Source organism: Heptranchias perlo, chromosome 34 (assembly GCF_035084215.1).
Source record: "Heptranchias perlo isolate sHepPer1 chromosome 34, sHepPer1.hap1, whole genome shotgun sequence".
Classification (NCBI taxonomy): domain Eukaryota; kingdom Metazoa; phylum Chordata; class Chondrichthyes; order Hexanchiformes; family Hexanchidae; genus Heptranchias; species Heptranchias perlo.
The window spans coordinates 2,730,011-2,752,857 of record NC_090358.1 but is presented as its reverse complement, the minus strand read 5'-3'; the positions used below and the strand labels follow the sequence as shown (position 1 = coordinate 2,752,857).

At 44.4% G+C, this 22,847-nt stretch overlaps 1 protein-coding gene across 2 annotated transcripts in view; it reads right to left on the bottom strand.

The window, feature by feature from the left end:
• The window catches only part of blm (BLM RecQ like helicase), a 37,456-nt gene that overhangs the window by 7,283 nt on the left and 7,326 nt on the right, over positions 1–22,847 (bottom strand). For both annotated transcript variants that reach the window (XM_067971281.1, XM_067971282.1), the window contains exons 6-17: positions 22,317–22,449; positions 17,651–18,456; positions 15,964–16,158; positions 15,042–15,160; positions 13,912–14,025; positions 11,994–12,092; positions 9,911–10,059; positions 7,918–8,024; positions 5,897–6,057; positions 4,744–4,939; positions 3,831–4,021; positions 3,083–3,230 (exon numbers count right to left, since the gene is read on the bottom strand). In XM_067971281.1, the coding sequence (XP_067827382.1) occupies positions 3,083–3,230; positions 3,831–4,021; positions 4,744–4,939; positions 5,897–6,057; positions 7,918–8,024; positions 9,911–10,059; positions 11,994–12,092; positions 13,912–14,025; positions 15,042–15,160; positions 15,964–16,158; positions 17,651–18,456; positions 22,317–22,449 (2,418 nt within the window). The remainder of the gene's footprint in view (positions 1–3,082; positions 3,231–3,830; positions 4,022–4,743; positions 4,940–5,896; positions 6,058–7,917; positions 8,025–9,910; positions 10,060–11,993; positions 12,093–13,911; positions 14,026–15,041; positions 15,161–15,963; positions 16,159–17,650; positions 18,457–22,316; positions 22,450–22,847) is intronic.

Genomic DNA, 22,847 nt, shown 5'->3' with positions numbered 1-22,847 from the left:
AATGCACGTGTGTTAATGCGAGGAGTGTTACAAATAACATTGATGAGCTGCAGGCAAAAATTGCCACATGGAGTTATGATATAACGGCTATAATGGAGACCTGTCTTAAACATGGGCAGGAATGGGAACGAAACATTCTGGCTACAATGTATTCAGGAGGCAAGGAAAAAAGAAAGGAGAGCGGAGTGGCAGTATTGATCAAGGAAAATATTACAGTTCTACAGAGGGACGATATACTAGAGGGTTCAAAGACTGAATCTGTCTGGTTAGAGTTAAGGAACAGAAAAGGAGCCGTTACATTGCTGGGTATTTACTATAGACCTCCAAATAGTGAGAAGGAGATAGAGGAGCAAATCTGTAGGCAAATTTCAGAGAAATGTAAAAATAATAGGGCAGTAATAGTCGGGGTCATCAGTGGTATATAGGCTGCGGGGGAAATAGTGTAAAGAGCAAGGAGGGTGAGGAATCCCTAAAATGTGTACAGGAGAACCTTCTTAATCAGTATGTTTCTAGCCCAACGAGGAAGGAAGCAGTGCTGGATCTAGTTCTGGGGAATGAAGTAGGGCAAGTGGAGTGTGTTTCAGTGGGAGAGCATCTGGGTAATAGTGATCATAATATAATTAGGTTTAAAGTAGTCACGGGAAGAGACAAAGAAAAATCAATGGTGAAAATACCCAACTGGAAGAGAGAGTCAATTTCAGTGATTTGAGAAGGGATTGAGCACAGGTGGACTGGAAACAAAGACTGGCCAAAAAAAAGAACAGTAATTGAGCAATGGCAGGCCTTCAAAGTGGAGATAGTTCGGGTACAAACCACGCACATTCGCATTAGGAGTAAAGACGGGGCATCCAAAGCTGGAGCTCCCTGGATGACAAAGGAAATAGAGGTTAACATAAAACAGAAAAGGGAGGTTTATGACAAATGTCTGGTACAGAATACAGAGAGCACAGGGGGGAAATTGAAAAAGGATATAAGAGGGGCAAAGAGAGACTACAAGAAAAGATTAGCAGGTAACACAAAAGGGGACCTGAAAATCTTTTATAAAGTGTAAAAGGAGAGTTAAAGGAATGGTGGGGCCGATTAGGGACAAAGAAGGAAATCTGTGAAGGCAGAGGGCAGGACTGAGGTACTGAATGAGGACTTTGCATCTGTCTTCATGAAAGAAGAGGATGAAGTTAATGTCACAGAGGAGGAGGGGGGAGTAGAGATATTGGATAGGATAAAAATAGATAGAAAGAGGTGCTATATAGGTTGGCATCATTCAAAGTTAACAAGTCACCCAGTAGAGATGGGATGCATCCTAGGTTGCTGAGGGAAACAAGGGTGGAGATAGCAGAAGCTCTGGCCACAATCTTTCAATCCTCCTTAGATATGGGAGTGGTGCCAGAGGACTGGAGGATTGCAAATGTTACACCCCTATTCAAAAAAGGGGAGAGGGATAAACCTAGCATCTACAGGCCAGTCAGTCTAACGTCAGTGGTGGGAAAACTACTAAAGACCATGGTCAAGGACAAAATTAATTCTCACTTAGAGAAGCATGGATTAATAAGGGACAGCCAGCGTGGATTTGTTAAAGGCAAATCGTGTCTGACTAACCTGTTTGAGTTCTTTGATGAGGGTAGTGCAGTAGATGTTGTATATATGGACTTTCAAAAGGCATTTGATAAAGTACCACATAACAGACTTATTCCGCAAATAGGACCACATGGGATTAAAGGGATGGAGGTAACTTGGGTAAATAATCGGCTGAGGGATAGGAGGCAGAAAAGTAGCGGTGAACAGATGTTTTTCTGACTGGAGGGAAGTATGCAGTGGGGTCCCCCAGGGTCGAAATTAGGACCATTGCTTTTCTTGTTATACATAAATAACTTGGACTTGGGTATAGGGAGTACAGTTTCAAAGTTAGCAGATGATACAAAACTTGGCAACGTAGTAAGTAGTGAGGAGGATAGTAGCAGACTTCAGGAGGACAGACAGACTGGTGAAATGGCAGATGAAATTGAATGCGGATAAGTGTGAAGTGATGCAATTTTGGAGGAACAACATGGAGACGCAATATAATCTAAATGGTACTATTTTGAGGGGGGTGCAAGAGTAGAGGGACCTGGGGGTGCATATTCACAAATCTTTGAAGGTGGCAGGGCAAGTTGATAAGGCGATTAAGAAAGTGTATGGGATACTTGGCTTTGTAAATAGGGGCAATGAATACAAAAACAAGGAAGTCATGCTAAACCTTTACAAATCACTGGTTAGGCCTCAGCTGGAGTAATGTGTACAATTCTGGGCACTAAACTTTAGGAAGGATGTCAAGGCCTTGGAGAGGGTGCAGAGGAGGTTTACCAGGATACCAGGAACTTCAGATATGAGGAGTGATCGAAGGAGCTGAGATTGTTCTCCTCAGAGCAGAGAAGGTTAAAGGGAGCCCTAATAGAGGTATTCAAAATAATGAGGGGTTTTGATAGAACAGACTGTTTCCACTGGCAAGTGGGTCAGTAACCAGCGGTCAAAGATTTAAAATAATTGGCAAAAGAACGAGAGGGGAAATGAGGGGAAATTTTTTCTCACAGAGGGTTAAGATCTGGAACGCACTGCCTGAAAGGGTGGTGGAATCAGATTTCATAGGAACTTTCAAAAGGCAATCGGAACGTACTTGAAGAGGACTGATTTACAGGGTCATGGGGAAAAAGCTGGGGAGTGGGGCTAAATTGGACAGCTCTTTCAAAGAGCTGGCACAGGCAAGACGGGCCGAAAGGCCTCATTCTGTGCTGTAAGATTCTATGATTCTAATCTTTGCTATTTCACTTCAGGATTCTCCATTTGATAGCTTAAAGCAGCAAAACTACAACTACAATTTGAGTGAGAGAATGAATGAGAACGAGCAGGCAAAAGGAAGAGAAATCAAAAAAGGAAAGCATGAAACTACCTTGAGCCAAAGGTGTAAGGAAACTAATTAACAACACATCACAAAACTGTATATGGTGCGACCCTAGTTTGTCATTTGGAGATCAGATATCCCTTCCCCTTCCTGTCCTCCCCAAATAATCTGGAAGCAGACAGGTCCCTGTAAATAATCTGCACTCACCCAGGAAGATATCGACCATCATGTTCAAGGTGAGCCTGCTGGACGGCTGTCCTGCACTGTATTTTCTTCCATTGACACTAGCGCAGTGCTCCTGAGCAAATCTCACGATGTTCTTCACTTCATCTGTGACATTCCTGGTCCTGTAATTCTTCAAACAGATTATATTAAGGTATGGGAATGTGGTGGTTATGGTACTGGACTTGCAAACCAGAGGTGGAGAGTTCAAATCCCACCATGGCAATTTGTGGCAAAGGCAAGCGCGCGCACACATGCACAATTCCAGCATCCAAAGTGAGCACCCACTTCCACCACACGGCTCCGTGGCACAGGACGTTGGAGCATTACTGAGAACGACCTTCAACGCACACGCTGCTTAAAACTTTGGCCCTCAATAAAGAGTTAGTGCGGAAGACTGCTCTACACTATACAGCAAACCACCAATATTTACTCACAATCTCAAAGTAATAGTCTGATGCTGCAGATAGGCAGCCATTCATAAACTGGCTGCAATTAACATCATACGTGCACATCCATTCCTAAAATGGCAGGAACGTTCCTTGCATGTCTTATGGCTTCAACAGAACAGATGTTAAATTACTGGTTTGTAATGCACGGCAACAGTAACTAGCCTTTCAGTACTAGTAACAGTAACTAGCCTTTCAGTACTAGTAACTAGCCTTTCAGTACTAGTAACAGTAACTAGCATTTCAGTACTAGTAACAGTAACTAGCATTTCAGCCGAACTTACTTTCTTCCTGATGCAGTTGTCACAGGTCACTTCTGGGTGTTCTTTGCAAAACTGGGGGTTGAAGCCATTTTCTCCAAAGTAGGCCAGCAGCTGAGTCCTGCGGCATTCCACCACGTTCTCACAGTAATGGACCATGTTGTACAGGTTGTTGAAGTGGGTCTGCTTGGTGAACTGGTTCCCGTCCTTCTCCACTGCAGAACGCAAATGTCACTGTTTAAACACCAGATTGAAAGCAACGTCTCAGTGTGACCGGTTTGTGTTTATAAATTCCCCTCTCCCTCCTCCTCCAGTGTTCTTCCTTCCTCTCCCTGGAGCACAGTGACTATACTGTGGCTATTGTGCAAGTGTTGCTGGACTATTCGACTGTGGCAGGTGCCACGGCCGAGCCCGATGCTATTCTCACCCAACTCTGACACACACGCGCATTTTAATTGGATAACATATAGGAGCAAGAACCCCGGCTGATACTTTCCCCAGCTTCGCCCCGGGGATCTAGTAGCTAATCGGAGCACTCCAACCTCCAACTCATGTCCCAGCTGAGATCGGCCAAGTCCGCACGAAGCGAGATTCGAACCTGGACCCTCAGGTCTGTGAGACTCAGTGCTACACCAGGCCTTGAAGCACTAGGCCATTGGGGGGGGGGAAAGACAACGTGGCACTACTGTCAATCACCAGCTCACATTGGGAGACTCGTGGATAGAATTTAGTCACAATCACAATATAAAGGCACAATTTATTACAGTGAACGGAGATTCTCAGAGACATTTTTCCCCCACTGTAACTAATTTCCTGACAACGCTGGACTATTCAACTGTGGCAGGCATCATGACCAAGCCTGATTTGCGCTGACTAGAAAAACACGTTTTTGTTCCACAAACCTATCAGGCACCGTTGGCGCCGATTGCTCACTCACTTTGGATAATGCGCCTGATCCTGGTGACGTCACTGTAACTGTAGAAAAGGACACAATGGGACGTTTCCCCGTCTCTCCCCGCCCGGCCCGACTCCTGGTAGTATCCTTCCATGGACTTGGGTAACGTGGCATGGATCACGTAGCGCACGTCTGGCTTATCGATCCCCATACCAAAGGCAATGGTGGCACAAATCACCTGGCGGGAACACAGAGGCCAAAGGTGAGCCCATAACTGGAGGGGTCGCTCATTCTGACACCCTTCAACCAGCCCCCATGCACCACAAGATGGTCACTTCCATTTTATATATTATAGGCTTATTTGCAGGTTTTTTTTGCTAAATTACCAACCGTAAAACAGCAGGGGGCAATTTTTACACCAGTTTGTACAGGTATTTACTTCGCCTCTGCAATAAAATTCTATTGCATAATATTAATTTGTTTCTTAAAATAATAATTTAAAAACTGGCAATCTAGATTTACCAGAATGATACCAGGGATGAGGGACTTCAGTTATGTGGAGAGACTGGAGAAGCTGGGATTGTTCTCCTTAGGGTAGAGAAGGTTATGGGGAGATTTAATCGAGGTGTTCAAAATTAGGAGGGGTTTTGATAGAGTAGATAGGGAGAAACTGTTTCCACTGGCAGGAGGGTCAGTAACCAGAGGATACAGATTTAAGGTAATTGGCAAAAGAACCAGAGGGGAGATGAGGCGAACATTTTATTACGTAGCGAGTTGTTATGATCTGGAATGCGCTGCCTGAAAGGGTGGAGGAAGCAGATTCAATTGTAACTCTCAAAAGGGAATTGGATAAATATTTGAAGGGGAAAAATTTGCAGGGCTATGGGGAAAGAGCAGGGGGAGTGGGACTAATTGGATAGCTTTTTCAAAGAGCCGGAACAGGCTCAATGGGCTGAATGGCTTCCTTATGCTGTATGATTCTGTGCTGAAAGCACTTTACCAAAATACAATAAACTAGTCATTTTCCTTCATTTCTTGCCTTTCTCCTTGTTGAAGTACCATCACTGGCCGAGAGAGCAGGCCGTAGATTGCTCTTTAGCCAGACACTAAAAGTAATGCAAACACCAGACAGACGTACAACCAAACCCACCGATCGGGGGAAGACAACCGTGCCCAGCTTTTTAGGGCTTCTTACCTGGCAGCCGTCTTGGTTAATCCACTTGTTTTGCACCAGATCCCGGTCGGTGTCCTGCAGACCAGCGTGGTAAGCCAGCCCCGCTATCCCGTTCCTCTTCAGCGTTCCAGCCATCATGTCGCATTCACGCCGAGACAGACAGTAAATAATTCCAGAGTCGTCTGTTAATGACGCAAAACAAGGGAGTTGGTGCAGCACAAGATTGCTTTTTTATTTAAAAAAAAGAAAAAACAAACAGAGAAACGGAATCAAAGGATCAAGTCCCATAGTACCGAGCACAAATCCAGGTTGAAGGGAGTAAGAGAGACACAATAGATCAGGAACTAACCATTAGGTGACACTAGGGTTGCCCTCCAGGAATTGAAGATTAATCTCCAGGGCACTGCTTTTTATCCCCCCCATTTTCTTTGAACACTTTCAATTATTAGTTGTAAAAAGATTGGAGATGGGGGAAAAAAGGCCGTTTGGCAGAATCAAGAATCATCCAATCAGGTGACAAAACATCTATTCCTTTTCCGATTGGTGTAGGAAGGCAGTGCGCCACGAGGATGGACGTGTTGGACGACCAATGGTGAGTGTGTGGGGACGGGGCAGTCGGAGGCAGGATGTCATGTGATGAAACCTCCAGGAATACGTCCATCCAGAGTTGGCGGCCCTAAGTGACACCAAACTTGGATTTTAAAAGCCTGGTAATTGAGGAAATAAAGATTGAATAAGGAGTTCCACACTTTTATGATTCTGAGGATGAGTTAGAGGTGATTGCACGTTGGATATTGATTTCGATGCACTGCAAATACACGGGGAAGGGGGGTGGGGAAAAAGAGCAGAATGGCCATGTTTTGCCTACATAACAACAGTGACTGTGCTTCAAAGCAACTCACTGTATGTGAAGTGTTTTGCGACATTTGAGAGGTGCTGATGTGCAATATAAATACATACAAGCACCAATTGTGGTAGTATCAATAAATAGAGAGGCTACAGAGGTTGTCAGAGAAAAAGGAAAGCCTTTTAGATAGTAAACTTTTCCTTGTCTCCTGTCCAGGAGCGAGAGGGAGATGTTAGCAGCGTCTCTCCAGTTAGATAATCTACCACGTCTTCTACTTGCAGGGGGTGGGAATATTCACCACAAGTACAAGCTGAGCACAGGTTAATTAAAAGAGGTTGATATAGGTCATTCAATATATTTTGGAAAATGTACCTAAATTCATTTGTTGACACTTGGGTAACAAAGATAGAGAAATACACAGGATAATACAAATAGTTGGTGTGTATCAGCAGTGGGAAATTCACTCAGTTTATCAGTGTGTTACCGACAGAAAACACATCCAATGCAATTCAATAAAATGCATTTACTCACAAGAGTGCAATCAGAATGAAGTTGGGTGGTAGTTTCCCAAACAGCAGGTGCCGTGTGACTCACACTGCATTGCTACTGATCATCATTTCAATGATCAAAGCAGAGTAACATATTTCTGTGTATATAAGCATCAAGGTTCAATATTATGAGAGCGAGAACAAACTTTACACAGAAGGAATTACTTTGAAGTGCAGTCACTGATTCGGTCAACAAAATATGGCAGCTATTTTGCATACAGCCATATTCTACAAACAGCAAACTGGTGAATAACTAGTTAATAATTTAAATATTAACAATTAGATTGATGCAAAAGATAAGAGGTCACGATATTGTTCATGTAGATCGTTACATGCATAAAGGTTGGCACACTCCCAGTTATTTTATAAAAGTTACCACTGCCCTCTCTCGAGATGTGACTATTATTACATTCACAGGGCTATCTCAGCCCAAAATACCATCAGTGAGTCATGTAGCGGATGTAAATATTTAGCTCTAACTACACAAAAGATGATTAATAATATATTAAAGAAGAAGATTAAGCTGTCAAAAGTCATTGGGTTCTGTACAGAAGGAGATGCTGTTCTAAATGATCAATTCTGTACAGCCAGCCACAGGCATGCTGCATCTGTAAAGCACCTGAGCACAGCACCTGATCGACACTTACGTGGATAGGTCTTTTTGATCCATTCGGTGCAGTCTTCAGCGATCTTCTTGGGCTTTTTCAGCAGGACCTCGTACTTCAGGTTGTGTCTATTGAAGCTCATGGTGAACCTGCAGAAATACAACATGAAGCCTCGGTACTACAACTCCATGCAACAGAACTGATAGCCAGGTCTCAGTGGCCCATAAAGAATCTGCAGGATCGTAGGCATACTGCAGATCGAGCAATTCCCCACACAGCTGACTTCCCAAACCTCAGTTAGGTCATCATGGGAAGTGCAGAGCAGCAGGGCACTTCCTGCATAGAAATGAGGGGAAATTGGAGGTTTAAGTCATCTTGGTTATCCTTTGGTATATCTTACCAGCCAGATACAGAGATATAGTCAGACAGTGTGGAGCAGGAAGACTAAAGAGGAGGGGGGAAAAGAAAGAACTTGCATTTATAAGTCACCTTTTATGTCCTTAGGAGGTCCCAAAGCATATAAGAGCCAAGAATTATTTTTGAAATTTAGTTGTTATTTAGGCAAAAGTGGTAGCTAATTTGCATACAGCAATCAAGATAAATGACAGTTTAATTTGTTTTAGTGATGTTGGTTGAAGGATAAATATTGGCCAGGACACAGGGGAGAACTCCCCTGCTATTGTTCAAACAGTACATTGGGATCTGTTATGTCCATCTGAGGGGGCAGACAGGGCTTTGGTTTAATTGCTGTGCTGAAAGACTGTGCTGGAACAGTGGAACACTCCTTCAGTACTGCACTGGAGTGTCAGCTAGGATTATGTGCTCAAGGCCAGGAGTGGGGCTTGGACCCACGACCTTCTGATTTAGAGGCACGAGTGCTGTCACTGAGCCATGGCTGACGCTTAAGAGGAGAAAAAAAAAACATAACCTACGTTGAAATTATAAACCTCATTTGAAGAAAAATTACCTTTTATATAAAGAATGTGCTGCTGTATCTCAGCACTTAAATGATGTAATATACCCACAGATACCACCTAGTGCAATGCAGTAATTATACAATGATTGGCATTACAAGCAGTAACACCCAATGACTGGCACTTCTGGGATCCACTTTGCAGTACTGAGGGAGTGCTGCACTGTCGGAGGTACAGTCAGACCAAGGCCCTGCCTGCCCTCTCAGGTGGACGTAAAAGATCCCACAGCACTATTCGAAGAAGAGCAGAGGAGTTCTCCCCGGCGTCCTGGCCAATATTTATCCTTCAATCAACATCACTTAAAAACAGATTATCTGGTCATTATCTTATTACTGTTTGTGGGACCTTGCTGTGCGCAAATTGGCTGCAGCGTTTCCTACATTACAACAGTGACTACACTTCAAAAAATGTTTCATTGGCTGTAAAGCGCTTGAGGTCGTGAAAGGCGCTATATAAATGCAAGCTTTTCTTTCTTTACAACTTTTATTTAAAAATGTGCACAGGAAAAATAAGAAGAAATATACATGAAACTTTGATCAAGAACCAAAGAATGGTGCTCACGACCCTGGGGCAGAGGGCACAGCACTTACTTTTGTGTCCAACTAAAAGATTATAAATAAAAGGTCCGCCTGTAATTTTTAAAACATATATTTAACTTACGGAGCTCCCGTGGCATTGCTCTCAGTTAGTCAGAGGATCGTGGGTTTATAAAGACAGGAGCATAATGCCGAGTAATGCACAATGGTATTATTCTGCTGTGTGTAACTCGAGTATTTCTAAGGCCACAGATCTAATTGCTGGGGAGGTTTTTTTTTCCATAGATTGGCAGTTGCTTTTAAATCCCTGGTTCCTCCCCACAGTTAGAAGAAACCATCAGGAAATAATTGGCTTTATTTTTTTAACAAAAAAAAGTGTTCCAACTGAAAAGTGACAAAACACATTTCAAAATACAGATCGATGAATGTATGTAATAAAGTTTATTAATTTAAACAAATACTCTTCTTCCTCACCACCCCCCCCCCCGCCACCCCCAAAACAAAACTTAAAATGAAGCTACGTACACTTGAGGCTTCAGCATCTTGAGCTGGTTGAGGATATCTTTCTGGACCCGAGGTGTGGCGGTGGCTGTTAGGGCCATCATCGGGATCGAAGGAAACTTGTGCCGAAGCTCATTCAATCTCTTGTAATCAGGACGGAAATCATGGCCCCACTGAATAGAGATAGAAACAGTTAATTTCTGACAGCTGCAAAACGAGGCACGAACGCATGGAGCTGACGGGAGGAAGTCGGCCCACAGACTCCGTTACTGCCCCCTCGATATCCCCATGAGGTGTTCCAAATAAGGGTACTTGGGGACAACTGGCTGCGATACCTCAGCCAACATGTACTAATAAAGCATCGCTCATGGACAGCAAGGTCTCAGAATGCTTTACTAAAAAGGGGGAAAACACTAAACGTACTGTCAAAGAGATCGATTTTAAAGGAAGGGAGAAAGGTGGCAAAACAAAGTGCTATTGGAATTCAGAGAGCAGGGGGAATAATGGATGAAGAAATGGCTTGCGGGTTGGGAAGGGCGAGGGGAAGGGGGGGGGTTGTGGTGGGAAGAGAGAATATGGGGTCGAGTAGTAATTTGGACTTAAGAGGAGCAAAGGGTGCTGGCTGAGTCATTCAGCTGGAGTGATGTTCAAACTGATCCTTCCAACAAGAGATTAACTACAGAGGGTCTTCCCCCTGCCCTAGGGCAATAAATCTCTTCATCTTTTCCACAAGATCCAGATCTTTGCTACCCCTGTTCCACCAAACCTCATCATATGAGCAGTCAGCACAGAAAGACATTTTGCAAGACGGGATTCTCTTCAACTGCTGCCACCACTGAGATCTTAATAGGAAGCATCTCCGAGGAGAATATCTTTTGTTTGTACAAGCCACTGGGAGCTGTGATTTGCATCGTAAACTGCAGCCTACACTCATTTGGTACTAATTTACAAGATGAATCATGGCTTTGAGCAGCAGGTATAATATTGAAAAAGATATTGCTCTCTGCTATTCCTGAGGGTGTTTGTCAGATGAGTGCACCCTCCCACTCAAAACATATTCCTCTGGTGATTGCGGAACGAGAGTCAGTTTTAGAAAAACAACAGGCAGCTACCCACTACCAGTGAAGCAGACCGTCCCGCGTCCGATTCTCAGTCTGTGTCGAGTTAGCTGCTCTCAACTGGGATGCTACAACTGGCTTCAGTGCCCCTAGAGTAGGGAGGGAAGAACAAAAATAAAACAGCCAGCATTCCTGCTCCTAATCAACATTCAGTGACCTTTCCCTGGAATATGGAAGCGTGGACATTGATTGAGGACAGTATCAGGCTCGATTATGACAATCCCACACAGTGAGCATGGGCTGGAAGGAGGGCCAAACACTCATATCAGTGACAAATAGGGCAGAAAGGACCTTAAGTTCATATCCCAGCACGCCTATAGCACCTGCTGCTCCCACACCCAACCTTATCTGTACGAACAGAAAGAAAGAACAGATTTGCATTTATAAAACGCCTTTCAAGGCCTCATAACACTTCCGCAAACAGCAATTGATGCTAGCTCAATTGTTAATTTTAAATCTGAGATTGATAGATTTTTGTTAACCAGAAGTATTAAAAGGAGATGGAGCTACGGCAGGTACATGGAGTTAGGTCACAGATCAGCCGTGATCTCATCGAATGATGGAACAGGCTCGAGGGGCTAAATGGCCTCCTCCTGTTCCTATGACATCCCAAAGTGCTTTACAGCCAATGAAATGTAGTCACACAGCAAGTTCCCACAAACAGCAATGTGATAATGACCAGATATCCTGTTTTTTTTTTAAGTGATGTTGGTTGAGGAATAAATATTGGCCCAGGACACTGGGGAGAACGCCCCTGCTCTTCTTCAAAGTTTCCTCAGGGATCTTATCCATCCGCCTAAAAAGGCAGACGGGAGCTTGGTTTAACGTCTCATTCAAAAAACGGCACCTTCGACGGTGCAGCACTCCCTCAGAAAAGCACTGGAGCGCCAATGGAGTGGGACTTGACCATAATATCTTCTGATTCAGAGTGCTACCACTGAGCCACAACTGAAATCTAGAAATAGAAATGTAAAAATGAAGCAAGTTACCTGGCTGACACAGTGAGCCTCATCGATAATGAAACGAGCCAGAAGCTTCCTCTGGTACAAATTTACCAGTGCGGAGATCAGTCGGTTACTGGCGCTGACCTGGATTGAATGGGAGAATCAAGGTTACTACGCCCGGGGAAATTTTTCTTAAAATTAATTCTTGGGATGTGGGCATCACTGAGATCTCCAGTAGCCCTGAGGAGGTGGTGACGGTGGTGAGACCCCTTCTTGAACCGCTGCAGTAGCAGTTTGATACAATCGAGTGGCTGGGCCACTTGAGTTAAGAGTCAACCATGTTGAAATTACTAAGCTGCTAGTGTTACTAGTATTTAAAAAGACCCACAATTTCCACAAACTATGGAACAGTGTTTAATACAGTGCGCACTATACTGCAGGACACAATTCCAACACCTCTTGCATACACAATACGCGTAACGGTATGACTTGTGATGCCCCTCTGAGATGGACCTACTTTTCCTCACTCCCATTGTTTTTTTTAAAAAACACACTAAATCGCAGGTGTAACCATCTGCAGCTATAAAACATCATAATTGATTTGCTCAGTTATTATATAATTAGCAATAAAAAGAGAAAAAGCTGGAAATACTCAGCAGGTCAGGCAGCATCTGACGAAAGGTCATTGACCTGAAACGTTAACTCTACGTTTCTCTCTCCACAGACGCTGCCTGACCTACTGTTTCCAGCATTTTCGGTTTTTATTTCAGATTTCCAGTATTTTGCTTTTGATTATATAATTAGCATTGTTTTCATTTTTTATTTCTGAAAAAAAATTCAGGGTTTATTTTGAACCTGTCAAAACAGGTAAGTATCAGAGGAAAATATAACCAAACATTCCAGAGGGAAAAAATAAATTAACAGTTGAAGAAATGTAACATATCTCGAGTCTCCTCCACATCTATAAAAAAAATTAAAAGTCTTATGGCTGCACGCACTTCCAGTGAACTGTTTCCATTATAAATGCGGACATAGGAATTTATAATGTAAACTCCCTATGTAAACATCACTCTGTAATCACTCTCCCTCCAGCAGAGGTGCTGCAGCCCCTCCACTATAAATGTGGAAATGGGAATTTATAATGGAAATATTAAAATAAGGACAGAATACACGACTTTAAAATGGGGACTGAATTACGACTGAGCACCCTGGTCCAATTAATCCACACTCTCTAACCGTAATTCACCCAAAGACTACAAGTGTCTTGACTCCCCGTGTCTGACACTGCAGCAGATCGACTAGCGAGTGTGTAAAAGTATCACGCTTGGACTCCTCAACTTAACTGGAATACAGGGCAAGAACCGAAAGAACTGGGTTTTTGAGAAGTCAGAGTAGCATTTTCAGTTCAAACACGGCAAGGCGAATGGGAAAGACGCGTTAAAAGAAAACCAGCGAATAATGGAACACTAAAAAAAGAAAACCAGACTCAAAAACAAACGGTCCATAGCAGAAATAAAAATCAGGAATTTTTGGAAGAAATTGAAAATGAGGAGCCTTCATTATAAATAAATCAGCCAAGTAACTTCCATTTGTCTTATAGGAGGGTCACGGTGCAATAAAGGGGAGCACTGGAGTACACGGCAATACACCGAGTAACATCAGGGAGAATAAAACGAAGGAGGTTCACACGCCTACTGATGACGAGTAGATTCTGACACCTCCCAGCAGTCCCAAGTTCACTAAAGGAATGTATTCCTACTGCACCACAATGTAAAACTGCACGGAGGGGTGTGTCAGTGGGAAGCAGATTCATAGCCATGGGCCCCTCATCCAGAATCCATAATCTCAGCCCTACCAGAGGGAAAGAGAATAACTTCATTCTAATAAGCAAGAAAAACAAGGGTGAGGGGGGGGGCGGGGAGAGAGACAGCTTACTAATTTGATTAAAATATTTCAGGCTTACCTTCTCAGGAGTGCAGTAAAGCAACTTCACAACAGGATCTTTCTTGGACAATTGCATATAGGTACTTGCAGCTTCCGAGTCAGTCTTGCTCCCGGTCATGTGGGTAGCTGGGATCTGTAAAAGGAAAATAAAAGACAAATTTTAAACCCGTCTACACCACCTCCCTTTCTCCACAAAAGTTTCTCGATCGATTCCTGCTGCTCACTGGGTCTGTTCACATCTCTCAGGGTTCCAGGAGGTTGGGCCGGTGACTAGTTTCCCAGCTGTTCAGAGTAACCCAGGCTCACTCGTCCTCTGAATCTGGCCCTTCCCTTCTGGGATGCAACTAGTCTCTACCCAGCACCACCGTACGAACTGACCTTTGACCAGGAACTCGCCGAACAGAGAATTATAGAACACAAATCCGTGCCTTACAACCAAAGAGTGAATCATGTCAGTGCACTAAAGTCAGGGGGGCCCCTTCCCCTTCACTTCTGTAACGCACATTAAATAATGTAATCCCCTAGTCTCTTCACATCCATCGATGTCAGTGAAGACATATATCTCCCCTCACAAGCAGTCCTGTAAGGCTCCAGTTTGCTACCTTTCCCCCAATGATATAAATCATAGAATGATACGGCATAGAAGGACCCCATTCGGCCCATCGTGCCTGTGCCGGCTCTTTGAAAGAGCTATCCAATTAGTCCCACTCCCCCTGCTCTTTCTCCATAGCCCTGCAACGTTTCCTTTTCAAGTATTTATCCAATTCCCTTTTGAAAGTTATTATTGAATCTGCTTCCACCGCCCTTTCAGGCAGCGCATTCCAGATCAGAACAACTCACTGCGCAAAAAAATTTCTAATCTCCCCTCTGGTTCTTTTGCCAATTACCGTAAATTTGTGCCCCCTGGTTATCGACCACCTGCAACTAGAAACAGTTTCTCCCTATTTACTCAATCAAAACCCTTCATAATTTTGAGAGCCTCTATTAAATCTCCCCTTAACCTTCCCTGCTCTAAGGAGAACAATCCCAGCGTCACATGCAAATGGTTGCATCGCAAGACTCCCATTTATTCTGTAGTCATATCGTTACTACACTCCTGAGAAACATCATTTTGATGGCTGCAGTGGGCAAGATATTGTTTAAACTCACATCAAACAAGGTCAGTTTCTGCACTTGATCCAGGATCAGTGACCTGAGTGGGGAAATCACAACGGTGACTCCTGGGGTGAGACAGGCTGGCAGCTGGTAACACAGACTCTTGCCACCACCTGAAACAGACAGGACGAATCACAACAGAGAAACACAGGCCAACCAGCTGCAATATAGCAAGAGAAAAATCTGCAACAGTATGGTCGTATATTTATCATTGTTTTCTCCAATAGACCAGATGGTTTTTCTACATTTCTACCCCCACCTCTACGATACTATCGAAGGAGGACAGGGAGTGCTCCCAGCGTCCTGGCCAACATTCACCCCTCAACCAACACCACTAAAAATAGAGATACCCCGGTCATTTAACTCATTTGCGGTTTGTGGGATCTTGCCGAGTGCAAATTGACTGCCACATGTGGCAACATAACAACAGTAACTACTCTTCAAACATAATTGATGGGTTGTGAAGCGTTTTGGGATGTTCTGAGGATGTGATGTGGCTTTCTTTCACCCTCCTTCTCTGCTGAATACATCAGCTCCTGCTCGGGTATGGCTCTCCACCCCACCCCCTCCCCGAGAGGGCAGACGGGGTCCTCAGTTTAACGTCTCATCCAAAAGATGGCACCTCCGGCAGTGCAGCACTCCCTCAGTGTGTCAGCCTGGATTTTGAGCTTAAGTTTCTGGATTGGGACTCAAACTCACGACCTTCTGACGAGCGTTCACAAACACACATGCACGCTGCAAGAGGGAGAGCGAGTCTGCCACACAGAAAAATACTGATTTTAGTCATTCAAAATCAGAAGCACAATACAATCAACAACTCACATTTATTTAGTGCCTTTAACATTGAAAACTTCCCAAGGCGTCATAAAAGGAAAATTATTTGAGACATTTGCTCCAGGGTGTCTTGGTTACGTACCAGTAGGCATCAAGATAAAGCAGTCTTCGCCCATCAGTGCTGCATTGATCGCTTCCAGCTGGTTTGTTCGAAACTGATGCAACCCAAACTTTTTGTGAAAAATCCGCATCATCTCCGTGGAGTGTGGGAAACGGAAACCCTGGTAACGCCCCAGGGCAGGGTTTTTGGGAAGCCCTTGCTCACAGGAGTCCCCCGCTGGAAGAAAGTAAACGCATTGTCACACCGGTCATTGTACGTGTCCTGGGGCAGATAGTATCTTACAACTTGAAGCTGTGCAATGGTCAGCAGCAGGACACAGGCTTGTGTTTGGTCTGTTTGGGTCACACTAAAGGAGGGACAAACACTGAATAAAGACCAGGTGCTACTTCACAAGCGAGCTGCACAGCATCAGGCAAAAACAGGGAACACAGGCCTTTGCCACTATCTCCTTAGTCACAGAATATAGAGGATGATGTTCAGAGAAAAGTACATTTGAAAATCGGTATTAAAAGAAGTAACTAGAAATTGCTGGAGGTTTATACTGAGACAGCCATTGCTTTTCTTTTAAAATAGGATTCAATTCAGTTTATTGCTTTTAAAAAAGAAAACACACTGCTCTTCATGTGTGAATGCCAGCTGGCAATTCAACTGTGGAATGCGTCACACTCACGACCCAACCCTGTCTTCACCCCATATTCTCACACAGGAGTCACTGGCCACCGATCAGGAGTCAGGACGCGGAGGCCAATTGCAGAATCCCTGCTGCAGCCACAACCAAGGTTAACTAGTTCAGCACAGGCCCAGCACCGAACCTGGACTCTTTGGGCAATATTCCAATTAAAAAAACAAAAATCAACGTAGGTCCCTGGATGGGCTAATGGGTAAAGGCACCAACTGGTATAGTACGGAGGCAAACGATCCCAGGTTCAAGCCCTGGTCTATGCAGAATTAGCTGATCTCAGTTGGGTACTACGAATGGAAAAAGTTAACCAGGGCTCTGCGATCCCGTAATTTCTACCGCAAAGCGCAGGGTGCTGTGGCGTAGTGGTTATGTTACTGGTAATCCAGAGGCCTGGACTAATAATCCAGAGAACATGAGTTCAAACCCCAATGAGGCACTTTAAGAATTTGAATTCAGTTTAAAAAAAATCTGGAAATTAAATAAAAAGCTGGTATCAGTAAAAGTGACCGTGAAGCTGTCAGGTTGTCGTAAAAACCCAACTGGTTCACTAATGTCTTTTAAGGAAGGAAACCTGCCGTCCTTACCCGGTCTGGGCCTATACGTGACTCCAGTCCCACACCAACATAGTTGACTCTCAGTTGTATCAAACTGCTACACGCAGTGTTTCAAGAAGGCGGCCCACCAACTCCTCAGGGCAACTGGGGATGGACCATAGATTACCGGCCTTGCCAGCAACACCCACATCCCGAGAATGAATTCAAAGAAAAGTGTGGTCACTTTGTGAGCTATGGAGGATTGGGGATCAGCTGTGGTGACACATGTTAAATGGGCATTGTAGCAGAGAGTCGCCTTCACCAGTGGGCCTTTAACACTTTAAAGGAGAGAAAGAAAAGTGAGATGATCGGGAAGATATAAGCCATACACTCGCCTTTAGAAAGGTCACTGAATGATCAGGTTATATCTCAGCACTGGTTCTATTAACCACACTAACATTTAAAAGTGAATCTCACTTGTAACATCAAGTACCTGAGGAGCCCAGCACCGTTTGTGATCTTTTGACATTAGCAGCTGTAGAGGGACGTGAAGAGCAGCCGCTGTCACTAGGTGCTGGAGTTCTCTTTTCCCAGGGTGTCTTGACTCCCCCCTCCCGGATGGGCTGAACTGCCCCGTATGATGCAGAGAGACTTGGCGGATTCAGAAAGCACTCTGGCACGTCCTCCTCGTCCAAATCATCGATGTCAAAGCTATCGATGTCAAAGCTATTGTCAAACACAGAATCCTCTTTGATGCTGCAGCCCTTGCTGTTCCTACCGAGCTGCTTCTGACCACCAGCGGTGCCCGTGCTCAGAGCCGACACCCGCTGGGGATAATCACGGTCATTTGCACCATCCGCCTCAGGAGATTCATACAGGATGCGACCGAGTGGGGAAAACTTGGACCCAGAGACACTTGATGAGAAAGTCTCGTTGCCTCCTACTGAAAGATCAAGCTTGCCCTTTTGGAGATGTGACTTGTTCTGCAAGCACTTGCTACTGGCTGTAGATAAAGCACCGTTCCTTCCCACTTGGGCAGAGTTTCGATCCATCGCTAAGATATCTGTATCGCTGAAAAAACTATCCCCGTGCAAGGTGGAAGTGTTCGAGGAAGATTTCTTGAAATTAAATGTTTTAGGAGAACTCAGTCCCTGGGTTGAATTGAGAGAGATAGGAGGGAGAACAGACTCTGTGGAAATATTACTCTTCAAGGTGTCCTGTCTGCACAGTGTAGCAGCTCTCGAGATATCTCCATTCAGTATTTTCCGTGTTTCATCCTGATCAGACAAAAGTTTCTTTCTAGAAGAAAAAAAAAAATTCTTAGTTAGGCCCTCCATCGGATGTTCTGTAAATGGGCTGCGTTATAAGAAACGGACTGTCCATATTGAGGAGCAAATATGTAAGGAGATTACAGACAGCTGCAAGAAAAATAGGGTGGTAATAGTAGGGGACTTTAACTTTCCCAACATTGACTGGGACAGCCATAGCATTAGGGGCTTGGATGGAGAGAAATTTGTTGAGTGTATTCAGGAGGAATTTCTCATTCAGTATGTGGATGGCCCGACTAGAAAGGGGGCAAAACTTGACCTCCTCTTGGGAAATAAGGAAGGGCAGGTGACAGAAGTGTTAGTGAGGGTTCACTTTGTGACCAGTGATCATAATTCCATTAGTTTTAAGACAGCTATGGAGAAGGATAGGTCTGGCCCAAAAGTTAAAATTCTAAATTGGGGAAAGGCCAATTTTGATGGTATTAGACAGGAACTTTCAGAAGTTGATTGGGAGAGTCTGTTGGCAGGCAAAGGGACGTCTGGTAAGTGGGAGGCTTTCAAAAGTGTGTTAACCAGGGTTCAGGGTAAGCACATTCCTTATAAAGTGAAGGGCAAGGCTGGTAGAAGTAGGGAACCTTGGATGACTCGGGAGATTGAGGCCCTAGTCAAAAAGAAGGAGGAGGCATATGACATGCATAGGCAGCTGGGATCAAGTGGATCCCTTGAAGAGTATAGAGATTGCCGGAGTAGAGTTAAGAGAGAAATCAGGAGGGCAAAAAGGGGACATGAGATTGCTTTGGCAGATCAGGCAAAGGAGAATCCAAAGAGCTTCTACAAATACATAAAGGGCAAAAGAGTAACTAGGGAGAGAGTAGGGCCTCTTAAGGATCAACAAGGTCATCTATGTGCGGAACCACAAGAGATGGGTGAGATCCTAAATGAATATTTCACATTGGTATTTACGGTTGAGAAAGGCATGGTTGTTAGGGAACTTGGGGAAATAAATAGAGATGTCTTGAGGAGTGTACATATTACAGAGAGGGAGGTGCTGGAAGTCTTAACACGCATCAAGGTAGATAAATCTCCGGGACCTGATGAAATGTATCCCAGAACGTTATGGGAGGTTAGGGAGGAAATTGCGGGTCCCCTAGCAGAGATATTTGAATCATCGACAGCTACAGGTGAGGTGCCTGAAGATTGGAGGGTAGCAAATGTTGTGCCTTTGTTTAAGAAGGGTGGCAGGGAAAAGCCTGGGAACTACAGACCGGTGAGCCTGACATCTGTAGTGGGTAAGTTGTTAGAGGGTATTCTGAGAGACAGGATCTACAGGCATTTGGAGAGGCAGGGACTGATTAGGAACAGTCAGCATGGTTTTGTGAGAGGAAAATCATGTCTCACGAATTTGATTGAGTTTTTTGAAGGGGTAACCAAGAAGATAGATGAGGGCTGTGCAGTAGACGTGGTCTACATGGACTTTAGCAAAGCCTTTGACAAGGTACCGCATGGTAGGTTGTTACATAAGGTTAAATCTCACGGGATCCAAGGTGAGGTAGCCAATTGGATACAAAATTGGATTGACGACAGAAGACAGAGGGTGGTTGTAGAGGGTTGTTTTTCAAACTGGAGGCCTGTGACCAGCGGTGTGCCTCAGGGATCGGTGCTGGGTCCGCTGTTATTTGTTATTTATATTAATGATTTGGATGAGAATTTAGGAGGCATGGTTAGTAAGTTTGCAGATGACACCAAGATTGGTGGCATTGTGGACAGTGAAGAAGGTTATCTAGGATTGCAACGGGATCTTGATCAATTGGGCCAGTGGGCCGATGAATGGCAGATGGAGTTTAATTTAGATAAATGTGAGGTGATGCATTTTGGTAGATCAAATCGGGCCAGGACCTACTCCGTTAATGGTAGGGCGTTGGGGAGAGTTATAGAACAAAAAGATCTAGGAGTACAGGTTCATAGCTCCTTGAAAGTGGAGTCACAGGTGGATAGGGTGGTGAAGAAGGCATTCAGCATGCTTGGTTTCATTGGTCAGAACATTGAATACAGGAGTTGGGATGTCTTGTTGAAGTTGTACAAGACATTAGTAAGGCCACACTAGGAATACTGTGTACAGTTCTGGTCACCCTATTATAAAAAGGATATTATTAAACTAGAAAGAGTGCAGAAAAGATTTACTAGGATGCTACCGGGACTTGATGGTTTGACTTATAGGGAGAGGTTGGATAGACTGAGACTTTTTTCCCTGGAGAGTAGGAGGTTTAGGAGTGATCTTATAGAAATCTATAAAATAATGAGGGGCATAGATAAGGTAGATAGTCAAAATATTTTCCCAAAGGTAGGGGAGTCTATAACGAGGGGGCATAGATTTAAGGTGAGAGGGGAGAGATACAAAAGGGTCCAGAGGGGCAATTTTTTCACTCAAAGGGTGGTGAGTGTCTGGAATGAGCTGCCAGAGGCAGTATTAGAGGCGGGTACAATTTTGTCTTTTAAAAAGCATTTGGACAGTTACATGGGTAAGATGGGTATAGAGGGATATGGGCCAAGTGCAGGCAATTGGGACTAGCTTAGTGGTGTAAACTGGGCGACATGGACATGTTGGGCCGAAGGGCCTGTTTCCATGTTGTAAACTTCTATGATTCTATGATTCATATGGGGGACAGTTCCCAAATACTGTACAGGTCCACTGCGGTTAATGCACAGGCAATGGCAGCGGGTAATAAACTGAACCTCTGCTTTACCCCTTTGTACCCACTGGAGGGAGCTCCAGTCACAGAGCACCTCGAGTGGTAGAATTGGCCAAACTGAGCGTGGAGCAGGTTCTGTCTGAGCAGGTCCTGGTGAGTTTGAGACCTTGTATCTCCCATTCTGGCCCAGTGTAATCTTCAGGTGAAGCAGGGTTAGAAGGTGGGAAATAATTGAACCAAGGTACACGGACATAACTCAGCCCCCGTTTTAAAGTCATACATTCTGTCCTTATTTTTATATTTCCATTACAGATTCCTCTGTCCACGGTCAAGTTAAAAGAGATAAGTAACTGGTTTAATAATTAAGCAGCAGATTCTGTTGCAGGACCACAGCTGTGACCCAATCGACTGTGCACTAGTGTAAACTCATCACATTAATTACAGCCTCCTCCTCAGCAGAGAAACTAGTTTCCATTATAAATACCTTCGTCCACATTTATAATAAAAAAGTTAGCAGGAAGTGCGTGGAGATACAAGATTCTAATTGTTCAGCATCACACTAGCAAAAACAAACAATCGACAAGAACTTGCATTTATATAGCGCAAGTAAAATGTCCCAAGGTGCTTCACAGGAGCGTAATCAGACAAAAACTGACACCAAGCCACATAGAGATATTAGGACAGGTGACCAAAATTTTGGTTGTCGTGATAGTTTTTAGGGAGCGTCTTAAAGGAGGAGAACAAGAAGACGGAGAGGTTTAGGGAGGGGATTCCAAAGCTTAGGGCCTAGGCAGCTGAAGGCCCGACCACCAGTGGTGGGGCGAAGGAAGATGGGGGATGAGGAAAAAGGCCAGAATTGGAGGAGTGCAGATATCTCGGAGGGGTGTAGGGCTGGAGGAGGGCGAGGTCACGGAGGGATTTGAACACGAGGATTAGAATTTGAAAATCGAGGCGTTGCCGGACCGGGAACCAATGGAGGTCAGCGAGCACAGGGGTGATGGGTGATTGGGACTCGGTGCAAGTTAGGATACAGGCAGCAGAGTTTTGGATAAGCTGAAGTTTATGGAGAGTGGAAGATGGGAGGCCGACATTGGAATAATGAGTGTGGATAAAAGCACGAACTTTTAACTAAACATCTTGCTGTAGCGGTCCAAAGGTTCATGAATACAATGCAGGTTCCCGGGTGACAGCCAGCACCTACCGGAGGTCTCTCTGCTGAAGCAGTTGGCTTGCACAGGACAGTGTCTGCAGTTCACGCACAGGAATCTGGTCGACCAAGTTACAGATATCTTCCATTACTTGGAACAGCTGGCCGTTGCACCCTGACGAGGTATCTGTTTAATTAAAAATGAACAAAATCGTTGAATGAATATACACAACTTCTCAGTTTAAACATTTAGAAATGCAGCCAGTGCTTCTGAAATCTATCACCAGGTAGAACGAGCCCTTTTAACATGCTGAGCAGGCTGGTCAAACACTAGCTACAGAAACACACATCAGATAACTGGGCAAACCCGCTCAGTATTTCCCTGCTTTTATTTCAGATTTCTAGAACTTGCAGTTTTATTCTTTTTGTTTGTATTACCGTACATCGAATTTACAGTGCAGAAACAGGCCATTCGGCCCAAAAGGTCTATGCCGGCGTTTATGCTCCACACGAGCCTCCTCCCTCCCTACTTCATCTCACCCTATCAGCATATCCTTCTATTCCTTTCTCCCTCGTGTGTTTATT